The sequence below is a fragment of the Crocodylus porosus genome, unplaced genomic scaffold (genome assembly GCF_001723895.1).
Source record: "Crocodylus porosus isolate Cpor-Errol unplaced genomic scaffold, CroPor_comp1, whole genome shotgun sequence".
NCBI lineage: Eukaryota > Metazoa > Chordata > Crocodylia > Crocodylidae > Crocodylus > Crocodylus porosus.
The window spans coordinates 3,682,283-3,707,359 of NW_017728949.1; the positions used below are offsets into that span (position 1 = coordinate 3,682,283).

A 25,077-nucleotide genomic window follows, 5' to 3' on the forward strand; every position below is an offset into this window, starting at 1 on the left:
TAGCCTTCCTGACTGTGTCCCCACATTGGCGGCCCATGTTCATTTTGGAATCAATAATGACACCAAGATCCTTTTCTGCCTCTGTGCTGACTAGAAGGGAGTTCCCCAGCCTGTAGGTATGGTGCTGGTTCTTTCTCCCTAGGTGCAGTACCTTGCACTTGTCGGTATTGAATCCCATCTTGTTCTCATCTGTTTACCCCTGTAACCTGTCTAGATCTAGTTGCAGCCTGTCCCTCTCCTCCAGCGTGCCCACTTCTCCCTATATTTTAGTGTCATCTGCAAATTTGAACAAGGTGCTTTTCACCTCCTCATTCAAGTTGCTGATGAAGATGCTGAACAGTGTGGGCCCAAGGGCCGAGCCCTAGGGGACCCCACTGCCCACATTCCTCCAGGTCAGATAAGACCCATCCACCACCACTCTCTGGATGTGGCCCTCCAGCCAATTTGCAACCCATCTGACTGTGTAGGCATCAACACCACAGTCACCTAATTTCTTAATGAGAATGGGGTGAGAGACAGTGTCAAAGGCCTTCCTAAAGTCCAGAAAGACTACATCCACTGCAACACCTGCGTCCAAGGATTTTGTGACCTGGTCACAGAAGGCCACTAGATTGGTTTGACAGGACCTGCCTCAAATGAGCCCATATTGGTTGCCCCTAAGCATGATCTCCCCTGCTGGTCCCTCACAGATGTGCTCCTGGATAATTTTCTCAAAGAGATTCTCCAGGACCAAGGTAAGACTAATGGGCCTGTAGTTTCCTGGGTCCTCATTGCTCCGTTTTTTGAAAACGGGGACCACATTGGCCCTTTTCCTGTCCTCCAGCATCTCGCCAGAGCACCACAAGTGCTCCTAAAGCTGTGCTGGGGTCCCGCAATGACCTCTGCTAATTCCGTCAACACTCTGGGGTGGAGATTGTCAGGACCTGCTGACTTGAACAAGTCTGTACCCACCAGAAGTTCTCTGACTAGGTCCTCACTGACCCTGGGCCTGGCAGTGCTTCCCCTGGGTTTGTTGGGGATCCCAATGTGGAGAGTGCTCCAGTCCCTGCTCAAAAAGATGGAGGCAAAGAAATTGTTAAAGAGGTTAGCTTTGTTGTCTGGTGTGACCATCAGATTTCCAAGCATATCCTGCAGAGGCCCTATGTTACCTTCTTTCTGCCCCCTATGTATTTAAAAAAGGACTTCTTGTTGTCCTTGATCTGGGTTGCTCGTCCCAGTTCCATCTCTGCCTTAGCCTTCCTAATCGCCCCCCTACAATCTCAGGCAGTGGAGGTATAATCCTCCTTTAGTGATGGCTCCTCCTTTCCATTGGGTGTATGCCTCCTTTTTAGCTTTGAGACATTCGTGGATGCTTTTGGTGAGCCATGGGGGCTTTTGAGCACTCCTGCCCCCTTTGATCCATGTGGGGATTGTCACTCTTTGGGCTTGGAGGATCGTCTCCTTAAGAAACGACCACTTTTCTTGGACTCCCAACTCCCTTCCCCTCCAGGACCTCAGTGCCTGCCCGACTAGTCTTCTTACCTCATTGAAATTTGCCCTTCTGAAGTCTAGGGCTGTTGCCTTGCTGCAGGCCTTTGACACACTGCGCTGGATGGTGAATTCCAGTTGGCAATGATCGCTATCACTCAGGTGGTCTAGAACCCGCAGTCCGCTTACCAGGTCGCTGCTCATGGCCAGGATCAGGTCCAACAAGGCATTTCCCCTTGTGGGACCATGCACCTCCTGTGTTACATGAAGGTCCTGTAACTTGACTAGGAACCTACGTGAGTGGTCAGACCTGACTTGGCCACCAGATTGCCCCTGAGCCTGTGCTTTTCCAGGCTGAAGAGTCCCATGGCTCTCAGCCTCTTGTCATAAGGTCTGTTTTCCTGACCTCTGATCATGTTTTCCTGACCTCTGATTAGTAGGAAACATTTAGCCTAAAAAATGGGAAGGTCAAAATTCTCTTGAGTTTTATATGGGCTGTGCCATGGGGAGAGTATGAGAGAGATTCCCTGTCCCTAGATAATTAGTCCCAGATAAGAAGGCCAGATCTTTAGATTCAGTCTAGGCCAGCCTCCCAACTGTGTAAACAAGTTGGTGACTCTGGTGCACATTCTACTTATCTCAGGAAGACAAATAATCAAGTTTCTGTGCTTTGGAAATGTGATGGAGGTGTGGCCTTTTATTTAGTGTCAAGGAGGGAGTTTGAAAGGAAAGAAAAGAACAGATTGGACAAGAAAGCTGGGGCTGGCATGAGAATCCTGAAGAATGGAGACTGGAACAAGGATCCAGGGACTGAGATGAGAGAAAGGAAAGGAATAGGCGGAGAACAGGTTGGAGATGTTAGGGCAGAAGTCCCTGAGGTAAGGGGGTGACCTGGAGAAAGCACAAGCAGGAAGGGAGCACCAAGGGATGCATTCTCATTTTTCCTTAAAGTAGGGCATTTAGCTAGTTACCTTGGTGGTTGTACACGAAACCACAGAGCCTGGGAAACGAGCAGGAAGAATTGGAATTCCTTGTACATTCATGGAACCATGACATGATTGGAATAACAGACGTGGGATAACTGACATGACTGGAGAACTGTCATGGATGAGTATAAATTGTTCAGGAAGGATGGGCAAGGATGAAGACAAGTTGCACTTTATGTGAAAGAGCTCTATGATTGCTCAGAGCTCCTGGATGAAACTGGAGATAGGCTGTTGACAGTCTCTGGGTTAGTGTCAGAGGAGAGGGCAACAAGGGTGATGTGGGTGTTTGCTATAGACCACCAGACCAGGAGGATGTGGTGGATGAGGCTTTCTTCAAATGGCTAGCACAGATTACCCAATCACAGACCCTGGTTCTCATGAAGAGCAATACTGGCAATCCAGGAAGTTTTTGGAGAGTGTTAGGGACAACTTCGGATGCAAAGGCTGGAGCAGCCAAATAGATTTCATAGATATTAGGCCTGGAAGGGACCTCGGAAGATAGAGTCCAGGCCCCTGCCCGAGGGGCAGGAAGTCAGCTGGGGTCATAGGATCCCAGCAAGATAAGCATCCAGATTTCTCTTGAAGGCATTCAATGTGGGTGCTTGAACCACCTCTGGTGGCAAGCTATTTCAGACCTGGGGGACTCGGACATAAAGAAATTCTTCTTATGTCCAGCCTGAAACTGTCTTGCAGGAGTTTATAACTGTTTGACCTTATCATCCCTTGGGGCGCTGTGGTGGATAATCCTTCCCCCAGATCCTGGTGAACACCCCTGATAAGCTTACAGGTGGCCATCAAGTCGCCCCTGAGCCTGCGCTTTTCCAGGCTAAAGTGTCCCATAGCTCTCAGCCTCTCATCATAAGGGCTGTTATCCTGACCTCTGATCATGCACGTGGCTCTCCTCTGCACTCTCTCAAGCTTCTCCGCACCCTTTTTGAATTGCGGAGCCTGAAACTGGATGTAGTACTCCAGCTGCAGTCTCACCAAGGCTGAGTATGACAAGAGAATGACGTCCCGGGATTTACTTGAGAAGCATCTATGGATGCAAGCCAGCGTTTTGCTTACTTTAGCTGCAGCATCACATTGAAGGCTCATGTTCATCTTGTGGTCAATGATGAACCCCAAGTCCCTTTTATCCATAGTGCTAGCCAGCATAGCACTGCCGAGCCTATAAGGATGCTGCAGGTTTTTCCTCCCAAGGTGGAGAACCTTGTATTTTTTGGGGTTAAACACCATCAGGTTCTCATATGCTCATTTGCTGAGCCTGTCTAGGTCAGCCTGGATCGCCCACCTGTCCTCAGGTGTGGATGCTTTACCCCAGAGTTTGGTATTGCCTGCCAACTTGGCCAGCCCACTTCTGACTCCAGTGTTGACATCATTAATGTAGATGTTGAAGAATATAGGTCCAAGGACAGAGCCTTGAGGACCCCATTGGTTACAGGGCACCATGACGATTGACTTCTGTCAGCCACCACCCTCTGGGTCCGACCACGGAGCCAATTCCCCAGCCAGCAGATCGTGGTGGACCTGAGACCGTAGTTGGCCAGTTTTGCCAAGAAGTGATCGTGGGATACCAGATCGAAGGCTTTTTTGAAGTCAAGATATATGACATCACTTTCCTCTTCCTTATTCAGGTGATAGGTCACCTGGTCGTAAAAGGAAATGAGATTGGTCAAACAAGAGCTACCCACAACACACCCGTCCTGGGTATCCCTCAGGATATTGCCGTCAGCTAGTCTGTTAAGGATGGCCTCTTTGTTAATCTTTTCCAAGACCTTCCTGGGGATAGAGGTCAGTCTGATGGGCCTCTAGTTTGCCCGATCCACTCTCCTCCCTTTCTTGTAGATGGGTACAACATTGGCCTCCTTCCAGTCTTCAGGCACTGCACCAGAGCGCCAGTAGTTCTTGAAGATCTGTGCCAGGGGCTGGGCTATGATGCTAGCCAGCTCCTTGAATACCCTGGGGTGTAGATTGTCAGGGCCGGCTGACTTGAAGGTGTCCAGCCTCTCAAAGTGTTCCTTCACGAGGTCAGCATTAATGGAAGGCAGGGAATCTCCCTCACCTAGGCCCCCCTGTCCCATAATGGGCATGGGTGTCTCATGGGACTAATGAAAGACCGACGCAAAGTACCCATTTAATAGGTTGGCTTTTTCCTGGGTGTCAGTTGTCAGTTGTCCCATCTGGTTTAGCAGGGGTCTAATATTTCCCTTGCTTTTCCACCCGCTCCCCACATATCTGAAAAAGGACTTTTTATTGTCCTTGATACTTGGAGCTAGTTGGAGTTTAGTTGCAGCCTTGGCTTTCCTGGTTCGCTCCCTGCAGGACCAGACCATTGTGGAATATTCCTCCTTGGAGGTGGATACCATCCTCCATCCTTTGTAGGCCTTTCTTTTTAGCTGCAGGAGGTCCACTAGTTCCCTAGAGAGCCACGGAGGCTGCTGTGTCCTTTTGCTGCCTTTCCTCCGAGACAATAGCCTGAGCTTGTGCATCGAGGATTGCTCCCTTGAGGAGCAACCACTCTTCCTGAATTCCCCTCCCCTTGGGGTCATCATCCCTTAGGGGCTCACTGACAAGCCTCCTGAGCTTGTCAGAGTCAGCTTTCCTAAAGTCAAGGACTTCTTTATTGCTGACTAACTTGCCAGCTTTACAGCAGATGGTGAAGGTGATCAGCTCGTGGTCGCTGTCGCCCAGCTTCCCATCGATCATTAGGTCGCTGATTAGGTCTTCCCTGGTTGCCTGTACCAGGTTGAGCAGCACTTTACCTCTTGTTAGTCTGTAGACCTCTTGAGTAAGATAGAGGTTATCCACACACTAGAGGAAGTTTGCGACCACTCAGATTTAGCCGAGCACTCTTCCCAAGAGATGTCTCGGTAGCTGAAGTCTCCTGTGACAACCATGGTCCTGGAGCATGCGGCCTCAGCCATTCCTAGGTGAACTCCTGGTCAAGGTCTTGACTTTGGGTGGGAGGTCTGTAGTAGACTCCCACCGTTGTGTCCCCTGTGCCATGTTACCCACAGGGTCTCCAGTTGTCCACCCAGGTCACCAGTATCAGTTTGCAGGGACATGTAGCTCTCCTTGACAGAGGACACCCCCGTCACTTTTGTCTACTCGCTCTCTCCTGTACAGGGTATAGCTGTGTATACCTGTGGTCCAGTCATGGGTAGAGTCCCACCAGGTCTCTGTTATTTGTGAACTTGTCCTCCTGCTTATTCCCTAAGCTCCTGGCATTTGTGTACAGGCAGGCAAGTGTCCCCTTGGGGGGCCCTTGCCTTGCCTACAGATTGTTCCAGGGCTGGGGCAGGAGTGGGCTCCCTTAAGTGCCTAGGCCCGCTAGGTTTGCAAGGGTTGCTTAGCAGGCCAGCAGTGGGTCCCCCCCATCCCCAGCAGGCTTAGTTTAAAGCCCAGTGGAGTAGGTCAGCCAGTCTAGCTGAGAAGAGCCTCCTCCCCAGTGGAGAGAAGTTGAGGCCGTCCCTTCCCAGGAGCTCACTGCCTCTCTCGCCAAAGAGTGGACTGTGGTCATGGAAGCCAAAACCTTCCCAATGACACCAGCATCACAGTCTTTGGTTAACTACCTGGATCCTCCTCTCACTCCTCTCCACTGTCCTGGGGACAGTGCTTTTGACCTGCTGCTCACAGAAAGGAAAGAATTGGTGGGGAATGTAGTAGTGGATGGCAACTTGGGCAGCAGCGACCCTGAGATGATGGAGTTGAGAAATTTAAGTTGGATATTAGGAAAACCTTTCTCACTAGGAGTGTAGTAAAACATTGCAACCTGTTATCCAGCGAGGTTGTGGAATCTCATCCTTGGTGGTTTTTAAGACCTGGGTAGACAGAGTCTTAGCTGGGATGATATAGTTTATGAGGCTGGTCCTGCTTTGTCCAGGGCTGAATCAATTCAGTCTTTGGAGGCTAGTCTAAGCTAACAGTAAGTTTAGCAGGGCAGGAGTTTAGTTGGAACATGTAGGTTGTAGACTGTGGCTCTGCCCTGGCTCCAGACCATACTGTCACTGCTGCAAGGAGCTAGGGCAGAGCCATGACCCACTGCCTGCATGCTCCCACTTGGAACGTGCAGGCTGCAAATCATGTTTCTGCCCTGGCTCCGGGCCACACTGTCACTGCTGCAAGTCCTAGTCCAGCCCTGGAGCAGCTCCTTGCCCTGCTGTGCACCCTGCCAGTGCTGCTGGGGCCGGTCTCCAAGGAAACCCCAGCCCCACCCTGTCACAGTGGGACTTCTGCTGGGGTCTCCATGGAAACTGGCCCCAGCCACGCAGGCAGGGGCTGCTGGGAAATGGAGTCCACTGCCAGCCAGATCCAGCCAGTGGGCCAGACTTTGCCCCTGGTTTGTTCTCTCCAAAGCTCTGAAAGGCCAGTGGAAGGGGAGGAGTGGAGAACAACAATTGAGCAAAAACATTTCACTTGGGATACTTCATACTGTCTTTCCTCTTAGCAAACCTTGTTTGTGAGGAGAGGGATGCTACAACAAAACCATTTATTTTTATTTTTGTCACACTGCAGAACAAAACAAAATAACTTGCCCTGTTGGCTGTCTAGGGATAGATTCCTGATACAAAACACACAGAAACTGAACTCCCACATGCAAAGATAGAAAACTTCTCTTGTACATTTTCTTTGCAACAAAATCTTTCTCTTTCTGACACCATACCATTCTGGAAAAAAAGAGGACAGCGCAGGCCAGTTCATAAAGGCACTATGATGAATGCTTCCAGAAATGCACCTGAAGCATGCAATTATGCAAGTATTCAGTGTTGCAACAGGTAGCAAAGTTTGTACGCAGAAGGGTACCTGGTTCACATGAACTGGGTGGGAGCCTACTGCTCTTTTCTCTCTTCCCTCCCGAGCAGTTCATGCTACTCATTACATGGCCGCATGGTAAGTGAATGAAGCGTCCCAAGCTGTTGTGTGGGCTTGGCAGCACCATATTGAAGATGCTCCATTTCCTCTCCTTACACCTTTGATCACAGGCTTAGACTTTGGAATCTGCAGTCTGGGGTGAAAGGACTATGGGAAAACAAGGGGGAAAATCCCTTAGTATGTATGTACTTCATATGTATGAACGCCCCCCTTTCATAGTGTTGGGGAAGGGATTTCTCCAGGTGATTACTAGCTAAGTTATGTCGGTGTGCATCACTCAGCACAGAAAGGGCAACTGTAGAAACCGTTGTCTTTATATTAGATGGACACATGAGGGGCCACTGATCCCCATAGTGGATACAGTTCACTGAGAGAGCTTGAGACAGCAAAGCATGGTTGATGCTATTGGGAAGCAGCAAATGATGTTACATCTCCGTTTAACTTGCCTACCTTACTCTGACTCGCTATTTGCTTACCTCTTACAATTGGGAATATACAGAGCCCCTCAAAATGACAGGTTAATTGCTAGCAATCATTATTCTGTGATTTGTCTTTGTGCATGTTACTAATAGGCCACCTTCCTCTTTGCTTCAGAATTCTGTTCTGTATCCTTAGTCCTCTTTCTGAAAAGGAACTAAGGTAGTAAAGGGGTTTGTTTGCACCCTGATACAGGGTATTTTAATTGATAATGCCTTGATGCAGGAATTCTCACCCTCCCAGGAGATTCAACTTTTCAACAGTATTCTGCAATCTGACACCAAACATACCGTATTAAAGAATTATGCACAGTTACCTGTTTAAGAATAATTATTGGTAAATAACCTCTGTATATTCAGAATAAGTGTTGAATAGTGTGCAGCAAAATACTAAGGGCTGTGTACAGAACAATGAGGATAAAACAAGGCATTGAATAGCAGCTTCTTCAGTAAGTAATTACTATTCTGTCTTCTAAAGGAATAAGGGATTTGGTGTAACAGTATTATGATACTTACTATATTACTGTATCATAATGTAATGCCCTGCAAGCATCCTGAATTAATTTTGCACTGACCTCTTTAATTAGGGCACTTCAAAATTTCCTAACTTTTGAAAGGCCACGATAGTTGTTTAATATTGTCCCATTAAATGTGTATTGTTGCCTATAGACAAGAATATTTGCTTATTCACTTAGCTCAACAGTACTGAAATTCTCTGTCCATCAGCACAGGTTCAAATTTAATACCTGGTGTATTAATCACTAAACTGAATGGACACTATACCATATGAACATAATAAATCAAATTATTTTCTTGTTTTAAATTAAAAACTATATGTATGTTAGAGTAATATTTAAGATGATAAGATTTTCCTACATATGAAATGGGAGGGAGGTCTGCTATGTAGACTAAAAGTTTCAAAATCTGTATTCAGTTGTTCAGACCTATATCCTCATTCTTGTTGGAATATCAGAGCTGGCACATAAGGTTTTTATTCAGTTATTTATGTTTTCTAGGAGTGTTTTGAATCTGGAAGATCATAATTTATTTCAGTCCTGTAATTTGTCTGTGACTCTCTAGGAAGAATAAGCAAGACCCTCTTTAATCAGTTTTGTAATCTCTCTGCAGACAGAGAGTGCCTGGGCTGAAGAATATTTAGAAAAGAAGAGAGGTTCTCACAAGCGTTCAGCATCATGGGGCAGCACAGACCAACTCAAGGAGGTCAGGAAAGCTATTGTTTGAAATATGTTGGGTCAAGCCTGTTTTCTGTATACATCATTGCCATTAGCTTTGAATAAGCACGGATGTTGAAGTGTCCTGATGTGCTGTGTAAAGTTTGGTGAGAGAGAAAATAGAAATACAGAATTACTAATCTTGTATTTTAAAATATACCTTGGGCCAGCTGTTATTTTTAATTTATAAGATCATGCTACAAACCACTAGTTATTAATGCCTGCAAGGGAAAGCAGCAAGAAAGTGCTAGAAGTTCCTGCAGATCTTGATTTTTAAAATGAGAACTAATATTTTAGTGTTGTGGTTCTATAGTTGTAGGTAACTGATTCAGCTTTACGCTAGCACACATTAGAAGATTCCCAATGTTACAGATGTATTCAAAGGAATTACCTTTCTTTTTTTTTTTTAAATAGTCCATAAAGTGAACTTGATGCAGTTGTTTGTGCACCTTATGATGCAAAATATGCTAACTGAAGTCTAATACACTTTGCTTTGCCAGATTGCAAAATTGCGTCAACAACTGCAGAGAAGTAAGCACAGCAGCAGGCATCATAGGGATAAAGAAAGACAGTCTCCATTCCATGGTAACCATGCAGCCATTAATCAGTGCCAGGTAAGGCTATTCCTTTTTTGCTATTATGCAGCTTAATAATATTTTAAATCTGTGTGTTTTAGATCATGATTTTTAAAGAAACTTTGGATTGCTGTTGAATGAATTTATAAATGTTGAATGCACAGATCATTTTTCTTGTGAAAATGATGAACTGGGTGCTGAGTGCTTGCCCACCTGGAAAAAAGGAAGGGTTTTGAAATTAACACTGGCCTGAAAGGCATTCTGTTCACTTTGTGGTGAAAGAATGATGGTTTGTAAGGTAAGCAAGAAGAATAGTGAATTCACAGATGCAAATTACAGAGAAACCACATTTTTGTCTAAAATAATAGAGTAGGGTAAGGCAATACATTTACTTAATTGTTTTATTTTGTATCCCTAAACTTATCCTCTATTTTATGATTATGGAACAGTCTAGATCTTCCTCCTGGGCTCTTCTTTTTGTATGTCTCATTATCGTACTCTTGAGTTCCTATAGCAGGGGCAGGCAAAATGCAGCCTGTGGGCTGAATCCAACCCGCCAGGCACTTTGATCCGGCCCACGGCGTCCACCAGTGAATTGTACCCCGCCCAGCCTTTCTGCCTATGAGGGTGGGTGCGAGGTGCCCATGTATACATACGCCCCCCCAACATATACTATTGTGCCTCACTCCCACCCTCGGACAGAAGGGCCCAGCCAGGTCAGCACACAGCTTCCAGGTGGGGCTGCTGCTGTTGCAACTGCCAGGGACCTGCTTGGCTTCCTCAGCGATCTGCTCAGTCTGAGCAACAGATACAAAAGCAGTGGGGATGAGGGCAGAGCTGCAGCTGGGCAGGAGCACAGAGTGTGTGGTTGGGGCTGGCTGCAGCGTGGAGCCCATGCCCAGGTTGGTGGCTGCAGCACAGAGCTCAGGTGGGCAGGATATGGGTGTGGGGATCCACCCATACTTCTTCCCCCCCCATGGTGTGCAGCCCCAGGAGGTGGTGGTAGCAGCAGCAGGCGATGGTGCTTATGCCCAGTTCAGGTGCCTGTGCCCAGCACGCAGCTCCAGCTAGTACGGCACATTGTAGCAAGGGGTGCAGCCCAGTCAGGCCATTTATCGCCAGTGCTCCCAACCATGCGTGCACAGCTCCTGCACTTGTGCAGTACGGGGGGGGAAGCCCCATGGGCTGGAGCCAGCTGCCTTTCCTGCTCCCAGACCTGTGTGGTAGGAAGCAGAGAAGGCAGCCAGCTCCAGTATGTGGGGCTTCCTTCCCGTGGTGCATGAGTGCAGGAGCTGTGCATGCGTGGTAGGGAGGGCTGGCAAAAGAGACAGTCCAGTGGGGCTGAGCCCCTTGCTGCAATGTGTCATGCTGGCCAGAACCAGGTACCAGTGCCCTGATTGCCCCCGCCTGGTGTTGCATTGTGGGGACAGTGTGGAGGGTCCACCCCCACCACCTTCCCTCACCCCATAAATATCATACACCTCTACCCTGCCACCACATACCCCAACATACTGTATGCCCCCTAACACACAGCCACTCCCCCTCAAACTCCCACCCTACGCACATGCACACTACATGATTAAGAATTTATTATTGAGTTCTTATGCAATCCTCCCTATATACAATATGCAAACACAAATCATGATGAAAGTATTTTTTGTAATAACGTCAAAATATATTACAGTAGGTGTTTTGACTTTTAGTGTATGATTTTTTTTTCTGGTTCTAAGATGGCAGCCCCCTCTCCCAAAAGGAGTATTTCCAGGGGACAAAGAGAGGGACTTCAGGTGACAAAGGTCAGGGTTAGGGGTGGGACTTCGTTCCCAAGCTGCCGACCAGGGGACAGGACTATCCAGGCAGACCTCGACAGCTCACCAAACCTCATTAAGCAGCCCTCTAGCCAAACTAATTACCTGCCCCTGTCCTATACTGAATTATCAAGAAAGCTTCACATATAATTTCTTCTTTGCTTCAGCTAAATAGATTTTTGTCATGACTATAAGGGCCCCTATTACTAAGTATCTCCCTGTATTTTCAATAATTTGCAATTTTATATTGTAATGATAAAATAGTAATATGTTTTGTTGAAAGGTCAAGCTACCAGTAGTGAATCTCCTATAAGATTTCATTCACACTGATTACTTTTGAATGTACATTTGCTGTCACTTGGTCAACCTACAACCTCTACAACTTACAAATGCCAGGTAAAAGTATAATAGGATCTGACGCACAATAAACACAATCACATGTATAGCATAGCCATCATACACATTCAAATTAAAGCAGGATAGAAATGGACTATAAAGTTATTAAACATTTTCCAGATCTAATTTTATAGCAGATTGGACCTTTTTAAGGCATAATAGTTAATTTGCATGTGTAGCCAGTCTATATTAATTCTGCAATTAACTGGGCAATTGCATAATACATGTAACATGTAGAGGGGGCCTAAGTTGTAGCTAGTAATCTCTTTACAGTTTTAAGTGTTAGGTATTGTGCCTGAGAACATGAATTATACACACAAAAGTTTAAGACCACTTTAATTTATTCCTAATAGTTTCCTTTCTTTGGCAAACTAGAGTCTGGACCCAGTACATCAGTCAATAGGAGTAAGTCTCTAGCCCTTTCTATTGGAAGTCTACTGGTCTTGTTCTTTCCCCAGACTTCTTGTATGTGTGTTGTTTTTCAAAAAAAGAATAATATCCACTAAAATGATCAAAGGTGTCTAGGTCCCTTTATCTTCCCTAATAACATCTTAAGATGTTACTTGTTTCTCATTGCATTATTTTATCTTCATGGGTAGTTTATTTTCTGTAGCTATTAGGCCCTTGATATTTCTATGCTACAAGGAAAGCAAGAAGTAGCTTCTTCTGTTGAAGTTGGATCTCTTCATTACTCTTTAACATCTACTGCAAAGCTTTCTTTACCAATGTGTGTATTTATGTATTTTTTATATTCCTATTACAATAAATAGATGGAGGCAAGCCACAGGAAAGGCTTAGAAGAATTCCATCTATGGTACTACTTAATGCAAGAATACTGGTAGCTACTTTATGAGGTTTAGTGTACACTGTTTGCTGAAGCTGTCAAAAATGTTGACTTACTAACAATTGCCAGAAGGATTTCAGGGTTTAGCAGTTGCTTAGGTGATGTCAGTAAAACACCTGTCGTTGTTGTCCTTCCAGAAGACTGACAATGCAGGAATTTCCTATGAAAGGCTTTAAACTGTTTCAAGGAAGGTGGTAAATGTCTGTAAACCTGAATATGCTACTGCCTTTCTATTCATACTTCCCTAACAAATAATCTGTTGCATCACAGTATGAGAACAGATCTTTGGAGTTGAAAGTATTAGGGGACTGCAACAGATCTCTTGATCCTTTTCATTACTTTAAAGTCAAAGTTCCCCTTTTGCCCGTGACAGATGGGAGACTTATACATTTTCAAGAGTAGTACAATGGCTATCAACAGTTTGGCATTTTCCATTGTTTTGTGGTTATTAATATGCTTAAAATGACAGTATTTGACAATTTCTTACCAACTCATTCTGGTAAATTTTGGGGGGCAGGGAAGAAAAAGTATTACACAAGAGCATTGATTGCCTGGAGCACAGACACTTGTCAGGGGAAGAAACTTTGGGGAAAGGGCACACATCTCCCAAATAACATGTAAATAATTGACTGGAGACATGAGTGAAGAAATGTTCGTGTTTAAACTAGAAGAAGGCTCTTGTCATCTATTCTGACTACTTCACTCTTCTGGGATTTTTCCCTTAAACATTCTGGGAAGAATAACCTCTTTTTTTTGAATGAGAGGATAAATTCTTTAATTTGCCCGGTTTTATACTGGGAGTCATTCAGATTCAGGGAGCTTTCTATAACTATGCAGGCTCATTGCCCATAAAGAAGATTAGCTCTCCGTAGTTGATGCGTGGAAAAGACCTTTCCAGCTTTCCTCCTAAAGAGTCTGCTGTTTCAAGCAGTCATCCCCACACTGATGTTATTTCAACACCTGAAAGCATTTTTCTTTATGGTAGGCAGAGTTTTAGGGAAAAGCATCTTGAAATCTACTTCAGTAGTGGGAAGTTGGCACCCAAGGCACAGGCTTACTAGCCATACTACATAATACTTATGTGCATGGTTTGACTTCTGCCTTACTAAAGCTCGGAACATTAAAGGCCATGGGGATGAACTGACTAACCAGTATGGAAAATGTTTTCAGTCAAACTATTAAAGTTTGCCGAAATTTATAAACAACTGAAAATAAGGTCTTGTAATGGAAAATGTCTGGCTGCTTTAAAAGATGGTGGTATGACTTGTTATGATTAGAATTGCATACATTTCACCAGAATTAACATAACGTGACTTTCTTGGCACTTAGGGTGGGGGGGGGGGACGCAGATCGCGTGCATTTTGGAAATGATCTCTAAAAAACAAACAAACAAGTCTCTTAATTAACCTCAGTAACTACCTGAGTATGAATTTTAAGATAGTATGTATATCAATTCTTTTCTTGTCTCTGCCTATATGTCTGTTCTCATTTGAGTTCATGGTGTCTTAATTGTGTTTTTCTTGCCATTTCCTTTGTCTTCTGTTGTTCAAATTAAAACTTGCTTCACAGAAAACTCTAGGCTGGGGCCTACCCTTCATCTCTTAATCAGGTGCCCTCCCATTTGGCCAGAAATGTTTGTTGTAAAATGAACTGCTTTTATGAAAACTTTCTAGCAGGTCTCTAAAATTTCCATGAATTGTCCTGAATTTGTACAGAATAAGCTTTTTATGAGATGCCAAATATCGCTCTATATTTTCAGTAATTTGCAATTTTATATTGCGATGATGAAATAGTAATATGTTTGTTGAAAAGTCAAGCTACCAGAAGTGAATCTCCTATAAGATTTAATTCACACTGGTTACTTTTGAATGTACATTTGCTTTCGCTTGCTCAACCTACATTGCCTTTTGTTAGGGAAAACCAAAACTGCATATATTGTTATTAGGAGTGTTCTTCCACTATTACTTCATGAATGAATTGAAAAGGCTAGATAATCAGACATTAACCTTCCAAAAATGTGAATTTTTGAGGTCTGAAAAGAGACTTTAAATGGGCATTTTATGTTTTCGTAGCGTAGATGCAGTGTAGTTGGAAGTGGAATTTTTATATAACTCAGTCTGAATGTTTTCGGAACATATTTGACACACATTTTTGTGATTTAAAATGGATTTTGGTTTCCTTCATAGATTTCATAGACTTTTAGGTTGGAAGGGACCCCGGAGGATCATCAAGTCCAGCCTCCTGCCTCAGGGGCAGGAAGTCAGCAGGGATCATAAGATCCCAGCATCCAAATGTGCCTTGAAGGTGTTCAAAGTAGGTACTTGAACCACCTCCAGCAGCAGTCTATTCCAAACTCTGGGGGCTCAGACCATGAAGAAGTTCTTTCTATACCCAGCCTGAACTGAATTTTGTTTATTTGGAGATGATGAGAGAGATCCTGCACACTTTTCATAATGGATCTGAATGGATCTCTGTTTTAGGGGACAAGAAAGTGAAAAAGAAGCCGATGCAGCAAACCCTTATTCCCTGAACACCAAGCTTTGTTTTGGGGGTCTCTCTTTGTTCTTGCATGCAGGGAAAGTTTTTAGCTGAGGAGGATGCTTATATCCATAGTTATGTAGCTATCATGCAGAAAAAGCCTAAATGAATAGGTGAGCACAGTAGTCAGAGACTATTCCAATTAGAACCAAACATGGTTCCTATCAGTTTTGTATAATACAGGCTTTTAATGCTGCATAAACACTTAAGAAACAAAGTAGCTAAGTCCAAAATAGGTCTCCTCTAATAAAAGAGGTAGAGTTCCTGTGAGGTTAATCTTGAATGTTTGTATTTAGCCTTCCCATTTTGCAAAACAACATGGAACCTAGAGGTAGATTGGATATAGGAGTCAAGTAATGACTTCTGAAGCTAGAGTGCCTCCAAAAAAAAAGTTTCTTTAGTTTTTTTGCCTATTACAAATAAACCATGAAATCATTTTGGAATGTCTGGGTTTTCGTATAAAAAGATGTTTGCCTTAATGCAGCTATTTTAAGTTGATGATAATTATTATTAACAAATGACCTCTGGCAGGTTAAACATTTTTTTTGTTTTTGTTTTTCCCAGCAGAAATTTTTATCCTTTTAACTGTAGTATCAGCTATCGTTTTAAGCATTTTACAAGATGGTGCTATAAATCTACAATGTTTTCTCACTTCCTCTATGGTTTTCCAGGCTCCCATCCCAAAGAGTGCGCTTGTCCCTGTGATACCCATCACCAAATCAGCAGGCTCCCGATTCCGAAACAGCATAGAGGGCCTAAACCAGGAGATTGAGATAATAATTAAGGAGACCGACAAAGAAGAACAGCTTATTGTAAGTATCAGTTGTCCCCAGTATTCTTCAAAATATAAGGTTGGTTGGTTGATGATTTTTTTGCGGGGAGGGGTTGTTTTGGGTTTGGTTTTTTTTTAAAGAAATTTTGGTTCTGCTTCAGTCTTCCACAACTGAAGCAGTACAAAAGATTTTTAGGGCTGCACGAATAAAGATTTTCTTGGCCAATACCGATAGCCAATTATTAAACAGCCATAGTGTTCAATACCAATAACCAATTTACAGGAGTGCAGCTGGGCAGCATGGAGAGCAGCTCCATGCAGGTAAGTCTGTGGAGGGGAAGGGGTTTTGGGGGCATAGATCAAGGTCCCCACAGTGAGGGAGGGAGTTGGGGCAGGAAGCACTGCCCAGCCAGGGTAGTGAATGGGACCTCTGAGGCCAGGGTGGGGAGTGGGATGAAGCCACAGGCAGCTCATCCAGAGGATCAAGCACCACTGCCACCATTTTTAAGTGTGGGGACACTTTTAACTGGAGGAGAGAGAATGGTGAGGGTGCATGCAGGCTGTCCACTGCAGCTTTGAGGCTCTCTGCTCTTCTGTCTTTGTCCCAGGAGTCCCACACCAGCTGTACACCCTTTGGCCACCTGGCAGTGTGGGGCACAACTTGCCATCCCCACTGTTGCCAGGCAGGCAGGAGGCACGTGGATGTCATGGGGTTCCTGGGGGGAAAGGCAGCAAAGTGGAGAGCCCTGAGCCCACAGCCAGCAGCCCACATCCACTCTGTGCACAAATCTGAGAAGGCACATGCTCCCCCTGATGCCTTAGGGGTGTGCTAGGCAGTGGGGAGCCCTTCCCCCATGCCCCCTGGACAAGCCACCCGCAGCTCCATCTCACTCCCCACCCTGGCCCTGGGTCCCATTTACCATCCTGGGGCATGGAGGAGAGAAGAGGTGTAGTTGTGAGGGGTACAAATCAAGGCCCAAGGGAGGGAGGAGTGCCCCCTGCCCCACTCCCCTCCCCTCCCTCCCTCAGGCCTCAATCTGTCCCCCAGCAGTACCCCTTTCCCTCCACAGACTTAACTGCAGAGCGCTGCTCTCCACACTGCCCAGCTGAGTTCCTTGCCACATGCATGCATGCAGCTGCGAACATGCACACAGCATCCATGGGTTCTGGCCAGAAGACATATTATAGAATCATAGAACCAGAAGAGACCTGTAAGATTATCAAGTTCAGTCTGCTGCCATGGGCAGGAAATTATTGGGCTCAGATGAGCTCAACAAGGATGAATACCTCCAAGGATGGTGACTGCACCACCTCAGCTGGCAGTGTGTTCCGGATTCTGGTGACCCTTTCAGCGAAGAATTTTTTTCTTACATCCAGCCTGAATTTACCTTCTGTTAGATTATGTCTATTGGTCCTTGTCCTCCCTTGAGGTGCCTTCCTGAAGAGTTGCTCCCCCAGAGTCTGATGCTCACCCCTGACGTACTTGTAGGCAGCTATCAAGTCACCTCTCGCCCTTCTCTTACTCACACTGAACAGGCCCAGTCTCCAGGGTCTTTCCTCATAGGGCCTATCCTCCATGCCTCTAATCATGTGGGTGGCCCTTCTTTGTACCGTCTCAAGCCTATCCACATGCTTCTTGAAGTGTGCCTAGAACTGGACACAGTACTCCAGCTGTGGTCTTACCAGTGCCAAATAGGGAGGAGCACCTTCCTGGATCTATTGGCAACACATTTATAGTTTCATAGTTGGTAGGGTCAGAAGGGACTTGAGCAGATCATCAAGTCCGACCCCCTGCCATGGCAGAAAAGAGTACTGGGGTCAAACGACCCCAGTGAGTTGTTCGTCCAGCCTCCTCTTAAAGACCCCCCAGGGTAGGAGCCAGCACCACTTCTCTTGGAATAACGCTAGCCTATGCACACCAGAGTTTTATTATATTTATCAGTGAACATTATTGGCTACGCTGGCCAAAAAAAGCCAATAACAAATTAAAAGTTATGTTAATTTTCCTTTTATTGGTGCTGATACAATTTGCAACCAGTATAAATCGGTGCACCTCTAAAGATTTTCCTGAAGCATGAAGGGGGAAGGTAAAAGATTTAAAAGGATGTTTGCAACTTCTGCAGTTGTAGAAGACTGTTAATTATTGATAAACTTGACAATTAGTACAGTAAATCAATAAAGAAGAAACATTTCCTACCTTTTATGTTGGAGAATTGCTTTAAATGTACCTCTCTGGTCTCCCCACACCTCTTCCTTCAAAACTCTAGAAATTTCTTACGTGAATTTGTTTTCAGCAAGTTTGATTTAACAGCAACAAGAAAGGACCTGTTCATATTTAGTAGGTTATGATTTTAGGAATTGTCTACTCTCCTGAAGTATTTTGGTGGAGTCTGACATGTATCTCATTTTCTTCAGGTTTATACTCTGCTGGACAAAATTTAAGAAACTGCTTAAGATATGAAGTAGAGGCCTGATGAATATGTTCTGTTTATAACAGCCACAAGATATTCCAGATGGACATCGTGCTCCACCTCCAGTGGTCCAGCGCAGCAGTAGTACTCGCAGCATTGATACCCAAACACCTGGTGGTGCAGATCGGAGCAGTAACAACAGCAGCCGTTCACAGTCTGTGTCCCCCACCTCATTCCTCACCATCTCGAATGAAGGTAGTGAAGAGAGCCCATGTTCTGCAGATGACCTTCTTGCTGACTCCAGAGATAAAGGTGTGGCATAAAAGGGTTCTGCTTTTACAATATTTTAAATATGAAGCATATAGTATTCAGGACTTCCTTGCAGTGCATTGTGTTCAGGATGGATATTTTTCAGGATGGACGGTGTGTAGTATACATTACCTCCCTCAGTATAGTGACTGGAAGGAAAGAGGGAGATCTTTCTATTTTCCATGTCCCTAAGTATGTTCAGATGTGCTCTGTGTGTGTATGTACGTACAGATACCATTGTCTGCAGTAGGAAAAATTCTGATAGAGCTTGCAGCATTACTTAGTTTCTAGAGAATTCAAGAACAATGGATACTAAGCTTCCGTTTTTGAGATGGGCTCTACCTCTGCAGACTGAGGTGCATATCATCACTGTGGGCTGTATCTTTAACACCCCTGCTTTAGGTGGAGTTTCTGGAACATGACTGAGCTCTGTTTGATCAACAGCTCCTCTTAGAACCCGTTTTCTTTTCTTTTGGTTTTGTACTGAAGTACATTCTTTCCTCCTCCTGCTCCATCTCTGTTTTTATTAAGCAAAAGGTAGGGTATGGTGGCACCTTAGGATGAAGTAGGTTTTTGCCTACAAAAGCTCATGCCTCTCTGAACCAATTAGTTTCTAATGGTGCTTTACACATGGTCTGGGGGTGGGAAAGGCGGTGCTTTAATTAGTGGCTCCGAGAACCACTCTAAAGTGCCACTGCATCTTATGTATCAATGTATCCGCACTTAAAAAATGGCAGTGGGGGTGCTTGAACTAAAGCTCGTTTGAGCTTTAATTCAAGTACCACCACCACCATTTTTAAAGTGCGGGGGTGCTGATACACAAGATACAAAAAGCTGGAGCACTGTAATTGCCACGCTCCAGCAGACTTAGTTGAGTCTACTTCTATGCACTGAATTCCAGTGGATCAGACCAGCCTCTGCGTTTATGTATAGGTGCCTGAGATAACACTGCCCTGTTTTTTGCCTGACTTCAGAGAAACAGGGCTAAGTGCTTCTCATCGTTAGTGAAGAAATCTGAGGCTCCTTCAGCCAGGTGAAACTCCGTTTCCCTCTTACTTCTTCCTGGCCTCCTCTTTGACTGCCAAAACAGTTTCCTCCGTATCCTGTTTTTTAAGCTGTGTCACTCCTTTAATTTTCCCCATGGATGGGGAAGCTAAATACCATTTTTTGCCTAAGGGAGATTCATATCCCGTGGAGTGTGCTATTTGTACGTTGTTCACTTCCCTAGTTGGGGCAGATGGATGAGGCCAAGCTCCAGGTTTACCTTTGGGGTTAGCTGCTGGTCCTGGAGTGCAAAACTCAGGTGGGTATAGACCTTCCATAAGTATGAGTTTCTTCTCTTATCATTGGTGGCAGAGAAGTCTTCAAATGAGTGTAGACGCAGGAATGATTGAAGCAAGAGTTACCCATCTTGAGAGTTTAAAGTCTGTCATCTATCTCAGATTTTGCAGTCCTACGTGGATCCCAACAAAAATTGGCAGCATCCAAGACCATGCACTTGTTCTGGAGTCAGCCTTTTTCATACTTAAGAAGCACAAGGATAAGCATGTGAGATGCTATGCTCTACAGTTTCTTTTTCAGCTGTGTGTCATGCGTCTGACACTTCAACATCAAATTCCACAGTGGCATCAGTGCTGGCTGCTCCATAAGGAAATTGTGCCTCTTAGTACGTTCCTGCTTTGTTCTGTCCACCCATCTCAGTATCTCTGCAAGTGCCACTGTTTCATGATTGTGAATGACATAAAAATCCACCCAGAACTTGAATTTCTGCAAGGATGATATCAACTGTAGATCCTTCAGGCCTGCACTTTCTGATTCTAATCAGTTTGAGGGCCTTTTAACACCACCAGTTGAGGTCTTCTCAACTGTCCATTTTTCTTTGACTAACTCAGGATGTAGTGGTTACAAGAGCAGAGAGAGCTTCCAAGTACATTTATATCTCTCTTCCAAGGCCATGAAACACCTGAGGAGAAGCACTGGACCTCTGAGCTGCCTCCTTATGTCCCCTGACTTCCAGCTTTGTGGTCTCATGTGCCTTTTTCCTGCCTTTTTCCCATATGCCTATCTTACCCAGGGTTTCCCACTTGGTAGGGGTGATTCCAGGGACAGATCTTGACACTAAGATAAGGTATCCTGTAATTATCTGCATGTACCCAGTTAAGGTAGTTCTTATTGCTGAGACAAGATTTCTTTTTGGCAGATGCCTTCCCTGCCAGCACATGTGGAAAGATTAACGGACATTATCTGGTCCTTACTAGGAGTGCCATTTTTCTGTACTTGTCTACACCTTCCTTTCTGGTGGTTGCTGTGACCAATGAAAGGTATGTTCCATAACACCCCAAAAAGACAAGGAGCCAAAGAGACTGAATTCCTGAAGAGAAAGCAGTATTGCTCTGGTAGCGTGCAGTTCAGTTGCCAGCTACCAAGCACTGTTGGCCTGCTGGTGTCTACTATCCTTTACCCCAAATCTTTTACAAGACATGGGGGCAGCAGTCACTGCCCTACCTGTAAAAGGATACTTGGTGACCGGAACTTCTATTCAGGCTGCTGTGTATACATCTTCTTGGACTGTGGTCATATCTGCCTTCACAAGATACTCCTCTTGCCTTCTGAGCTCTGGTTTTTGTAGGGGAGGTAGACAACCTTCTCCTATCAGCCCTAAACCAGAAAAAGTTTTTGCACACCCTCAAAGAGAAAGCATAAATACCATCCATGCCCCTAGCTAGAGGTAGCCTCAGCAGTCATATCCTGCTTCATCCTTCACATACCATACTTCAGAGGACCCAAGGATGTGCCAGCATAATCATGAGAGGAAGTAGTCTACTACTGCAGCCCCTTTTACTCTGCATCCCTTGGGAAACGAGCAGAATCTTCAGGATGGTTGAAAGATGCATTCTTCTACCTGTGGATCCATCACTCCTTTTCCATTTTGACAGTCCTTTGCCCCTTTTCTAGCAGTTATGGACCCACATCCCAATAGACCAATGGGTCTTAAATACTGTTAGAGCTTATTACACCAATGGGTTCAACATAGTGCTTATGCCCATCTCCCTTTAGGGGAAGACCTTCCTTATGATGATTTTGCTTTGAGAGTTAAGTCTCCTGCCAGCTAGGCTCAGGAGGCCCCAGCTAGTCTCAGTAGTATTTCTCTAACACAGCAGAGACAATTTTACTGAGGTTCTTGGCCCTAGAAAGAAAGGGAGGACAATATCCTATCTTGGACTTTGTAAACCTAAGCTCCTTCAACTTCATGCTCTCAAACTCCAAATGCATTAGCCACTGTTATTTAGTCTTTGTAACCGGGGCACTAGCCATTTGGACAGCCCTGCCTTACTTCAACAAACAAAGAGATGCAAGATATTTTCTTCTTATCTCCTCCCTCTGTCCCAGGCAGACAGAAGATTCATCTCTGGTACTGTTCCATCTGTAACCAGATAACTCTAGGTTAGTATTCATTAACATAATGCTCTGAGACCTATCTCCCCATGAAGTGGGCATTGCTTTGGGATTGCTCACAATGGGACATGCACATGGACAAGTAGTCAAAGGCAAAGGAGAAATCACAGGAATGGGGTATTCTCTTGGGTTCCGAAAATGATTTTGAGAGATGAGGTGGGGCAGCTAGTTTTAAGATGAGCAGGTGTAAGGTGGGAGGGAGGGGGGGAAACACTTCATTTAACTTCCTGATGTTGATAATGAAGCATTTAGATTTTGGGGGCAGAAGGAGAAGGAGTGTTTTGAAATATGGATTAATTTAATGACTTAACTGGATTCTCCACTTAACAGAGAATGGGAATAATTCTCCCCTACCCAAATATGCTACCTCACCGAAACCCAACAACAGCTACATGTTCAAACGTGAACCTCCTGAGGGATGTGAGAAGGTTAAAGTCTTTGAGGAAAGCTTGTAAGTATCTCTTCATTTGATAAGAAATAAAAATAAACAGGCTGATTTGAAATCAGTATACAGTAAAATGTGGCTAATTAAACACTCCAAAGGATAATGAAGTGCCTGACTGACAAAATATTAGTAGTTAGTCCTTTTCAGCTTTTCTTCAGAGAGATTTTGCGTGCCATAAGGATACACTAAAGAATGATTTTTTGATGTTTATAATGAAAAAAATACAAAAGCTCCAAGTATAAATTGTATACTCTGACTTGCTATATGAGAATTGGAAAATTATGTAGATAAATGGTTAATGTAAAGCTTCTAATACAAAACATCAGAATGCATGCTATACAAGAATTACATGATTCATCAGTAATCCCTCACAGTTGAGGATGATTGTCTTCCATGATTGCTTCATTATTGGGTCCAAAGATTACTGATGAGGCTGATCTGGGATCAACAGACTCTGTTGCAGTTGTGATACATGTTTCCATGCAGGGTGGGTGGCTCTGGATTGTTGATTTGGTCTGTGACACGTTTCTGTCACTCCCACATGACCATTGGAGGAGTGGGGCTGAGCAGCCTCTATTTTAACTTGGGCCCTCAGGGCTGAGCCAGCAGTCTGCTGCTGGCAGCCGGAAGAACACCACCCAGCTGAGCAGCTATTCAGAACATCCATGGAGGTAAGGGCAGGACCTATGGGGATGATAGGAAGGTCCTGGTCCTGGGGCAATGACTGAAAACTATACCTTGATGGGGAAGGATGGCCTGGTGGGGCTTCCCATAGTGGGGCAGTTCCTCAGAAATGCCAGGACAGTTGCCTCCCCAGTGAAAGGTGAGTAGGGGTGCTTTATAACCCCAGCGCCCGCTACCCAGTGGGTAATTTTAGAGCGGGGACAGACAATGGGGCGAGGCACATCTGCAGACACCTGAGCCTGTGGGGTGTAAGACCTTGAGCCCCAGAGAGGGGGCATAGAGTTGGCCTCAGTGAGGGGGCAGAAGAGGGCCCTGGTGAGGGGCCAGGAGTGTGTAGAGAGGCCTGCCAGAGTAGGGTGCATGGTGACACCTGAAGGGCTGTGCATGAGGAGTGTAGAGTAGGGTCTGCACAAGCAGGTCTGAAGGGCTGCACCAGGGAGTATATAGAGTAGAGTTGTTTGGGAAACCCAATGGGCTACACATGGACCAGCCCCCACAAATGAGGACATGAGCAAGTTGCCCAGAGAGGGGCTAGTGGCTGAGTTCAGCACAGTGTGAAGTATAAGGCCGGTGGTCACAGGGTCTGAAGGGCTGTGTGTGGGCCAGCCAGAGTGGAAGTAGGAAAACCTGAAGGGCCATGTAGAGAAAGGCACAAGGGGGGCTTGAAGGAGCTGCACAGATCTGTGGTGAGTTGGGAGTGGCCCACTGAGAGCAGGCAGTGTGAATGAGGCCAAGTGAGGGGGGGGGCAGAGTGTGAGAGTAGAATGCTAGATGCCCAGCAGAGGCAGAGTTTAGCCTGGCCTTGGGCCAGGGTTGTTACCAATTTGCAATACCATATGTGGGCCACAGTGTAGGGCAGGTTGGAGCTGTGTATAATGCCCCAAGCATCAGGGCATTAAAAGGGCAGCCTCCGGCATATTTATGGCAAACTTATTAAACGGCAAGTTGTGGCAGGCAAGACATGGCAGACTGCCCTAGACGGGTAGGCAGGCCAGTGTTCGACTGATGTAGTAATGGGACCCTGTAACACACATTTTCTTGTAGGTCTTGAAAAGCTGTCAGTGATGGCCCGAAGGTCTGCTTCTAAACAAACATACACTACAGCATCATCACTATACTGGAGCTCGATAATTCAGTTCAGAGTGGTCTTGGAGTCAGCTGTTTACCATCCATTCAGTAATTTAGCTCCACTGCAGCTGGAAGCTTGTTGGTGGTAGGATGTAGCATTGCAGTAAATACGTTGAGAAGAGTGGTGGAGTGATTTCATAGATTTCATAGACATTTGGGCTGAAAGAGACCCCGGAGGATCATCGAGTCCAGCCCCCTGCCCCAGGGGCAGGAAGTCAGCAGGGATCATAGGATCCCAGCAAGATAGGCATCCAAATGTGTCTTGAAGGCGTTCAAAGTGGGTGCTTGATCCGCCTCCGGTAACAGTCTATGCCAGACCTTGGGGACTCAGGCAGTGAAGAAGTTCTTTCTTATGTCCAGCCTGAATTGGTCACAGTGGAGTTCATGACCGTTCAATCTTGTCATCCCTTGATGGGCTCTGGTGAACAGATGTTCCCCCAGATCCTGATGAGCACCCCTCATAAACTTATAGGTGGCTACCAGATCACCCCTGAGCCTGCGCTTTTCCAGGCTGAATAGCCGCATTGCTCTCAGCCTCTCATCATAAGGTCTGTTTTCCTGACCTCTGATCATGCGCGTGGCTCTCCTCTGCACCCTCTCAAGCTTCTCCACATCCTTTTTGAATTGTGGAGCCCAAAACTCAATGCAGTACTCCAGCTGCAGCTTCACCAAGGCCGA

At 45.3% G+C, this 25,077-nt stretch overlaps 1 protein-coding gene across 1 annotated transcript in view; it reads left to right on the plus strand.

Moving 5' to 3' along the window:
* FAM117B (family with sequence similarity 117 member B) overlaps positions 1-25,077 on the plus strand; it is a gene marked incomplete at its 5' end in the record, with an annotated part of 77,762 nt that overhangs the window by 35,173 nt on the left and 17,512 nt on the right. The window contains 5 exons of the mRNA XM_019553505.1: positions 8,930-9,022; positions 9,534-9,647; positions 15,866-16,006; positions 18,464-18,689; positions 22,473-22,593. Of these exons, the coding sequence (XP_019409050.1) occupies positions 8,930-9,022; positions 9,534-9,647; positions 15,866-16,006; positions 18,464-18,689; positions 22,473-22,593 (695 nt within the window). The remainder of the gene's footprint in view (positions 1-8,929; positions 9,023-9,533; positions 9,648-15,865; positions 16,007-18,463; positions 18,690-22,472; positions 22,594-25,077) is intronic.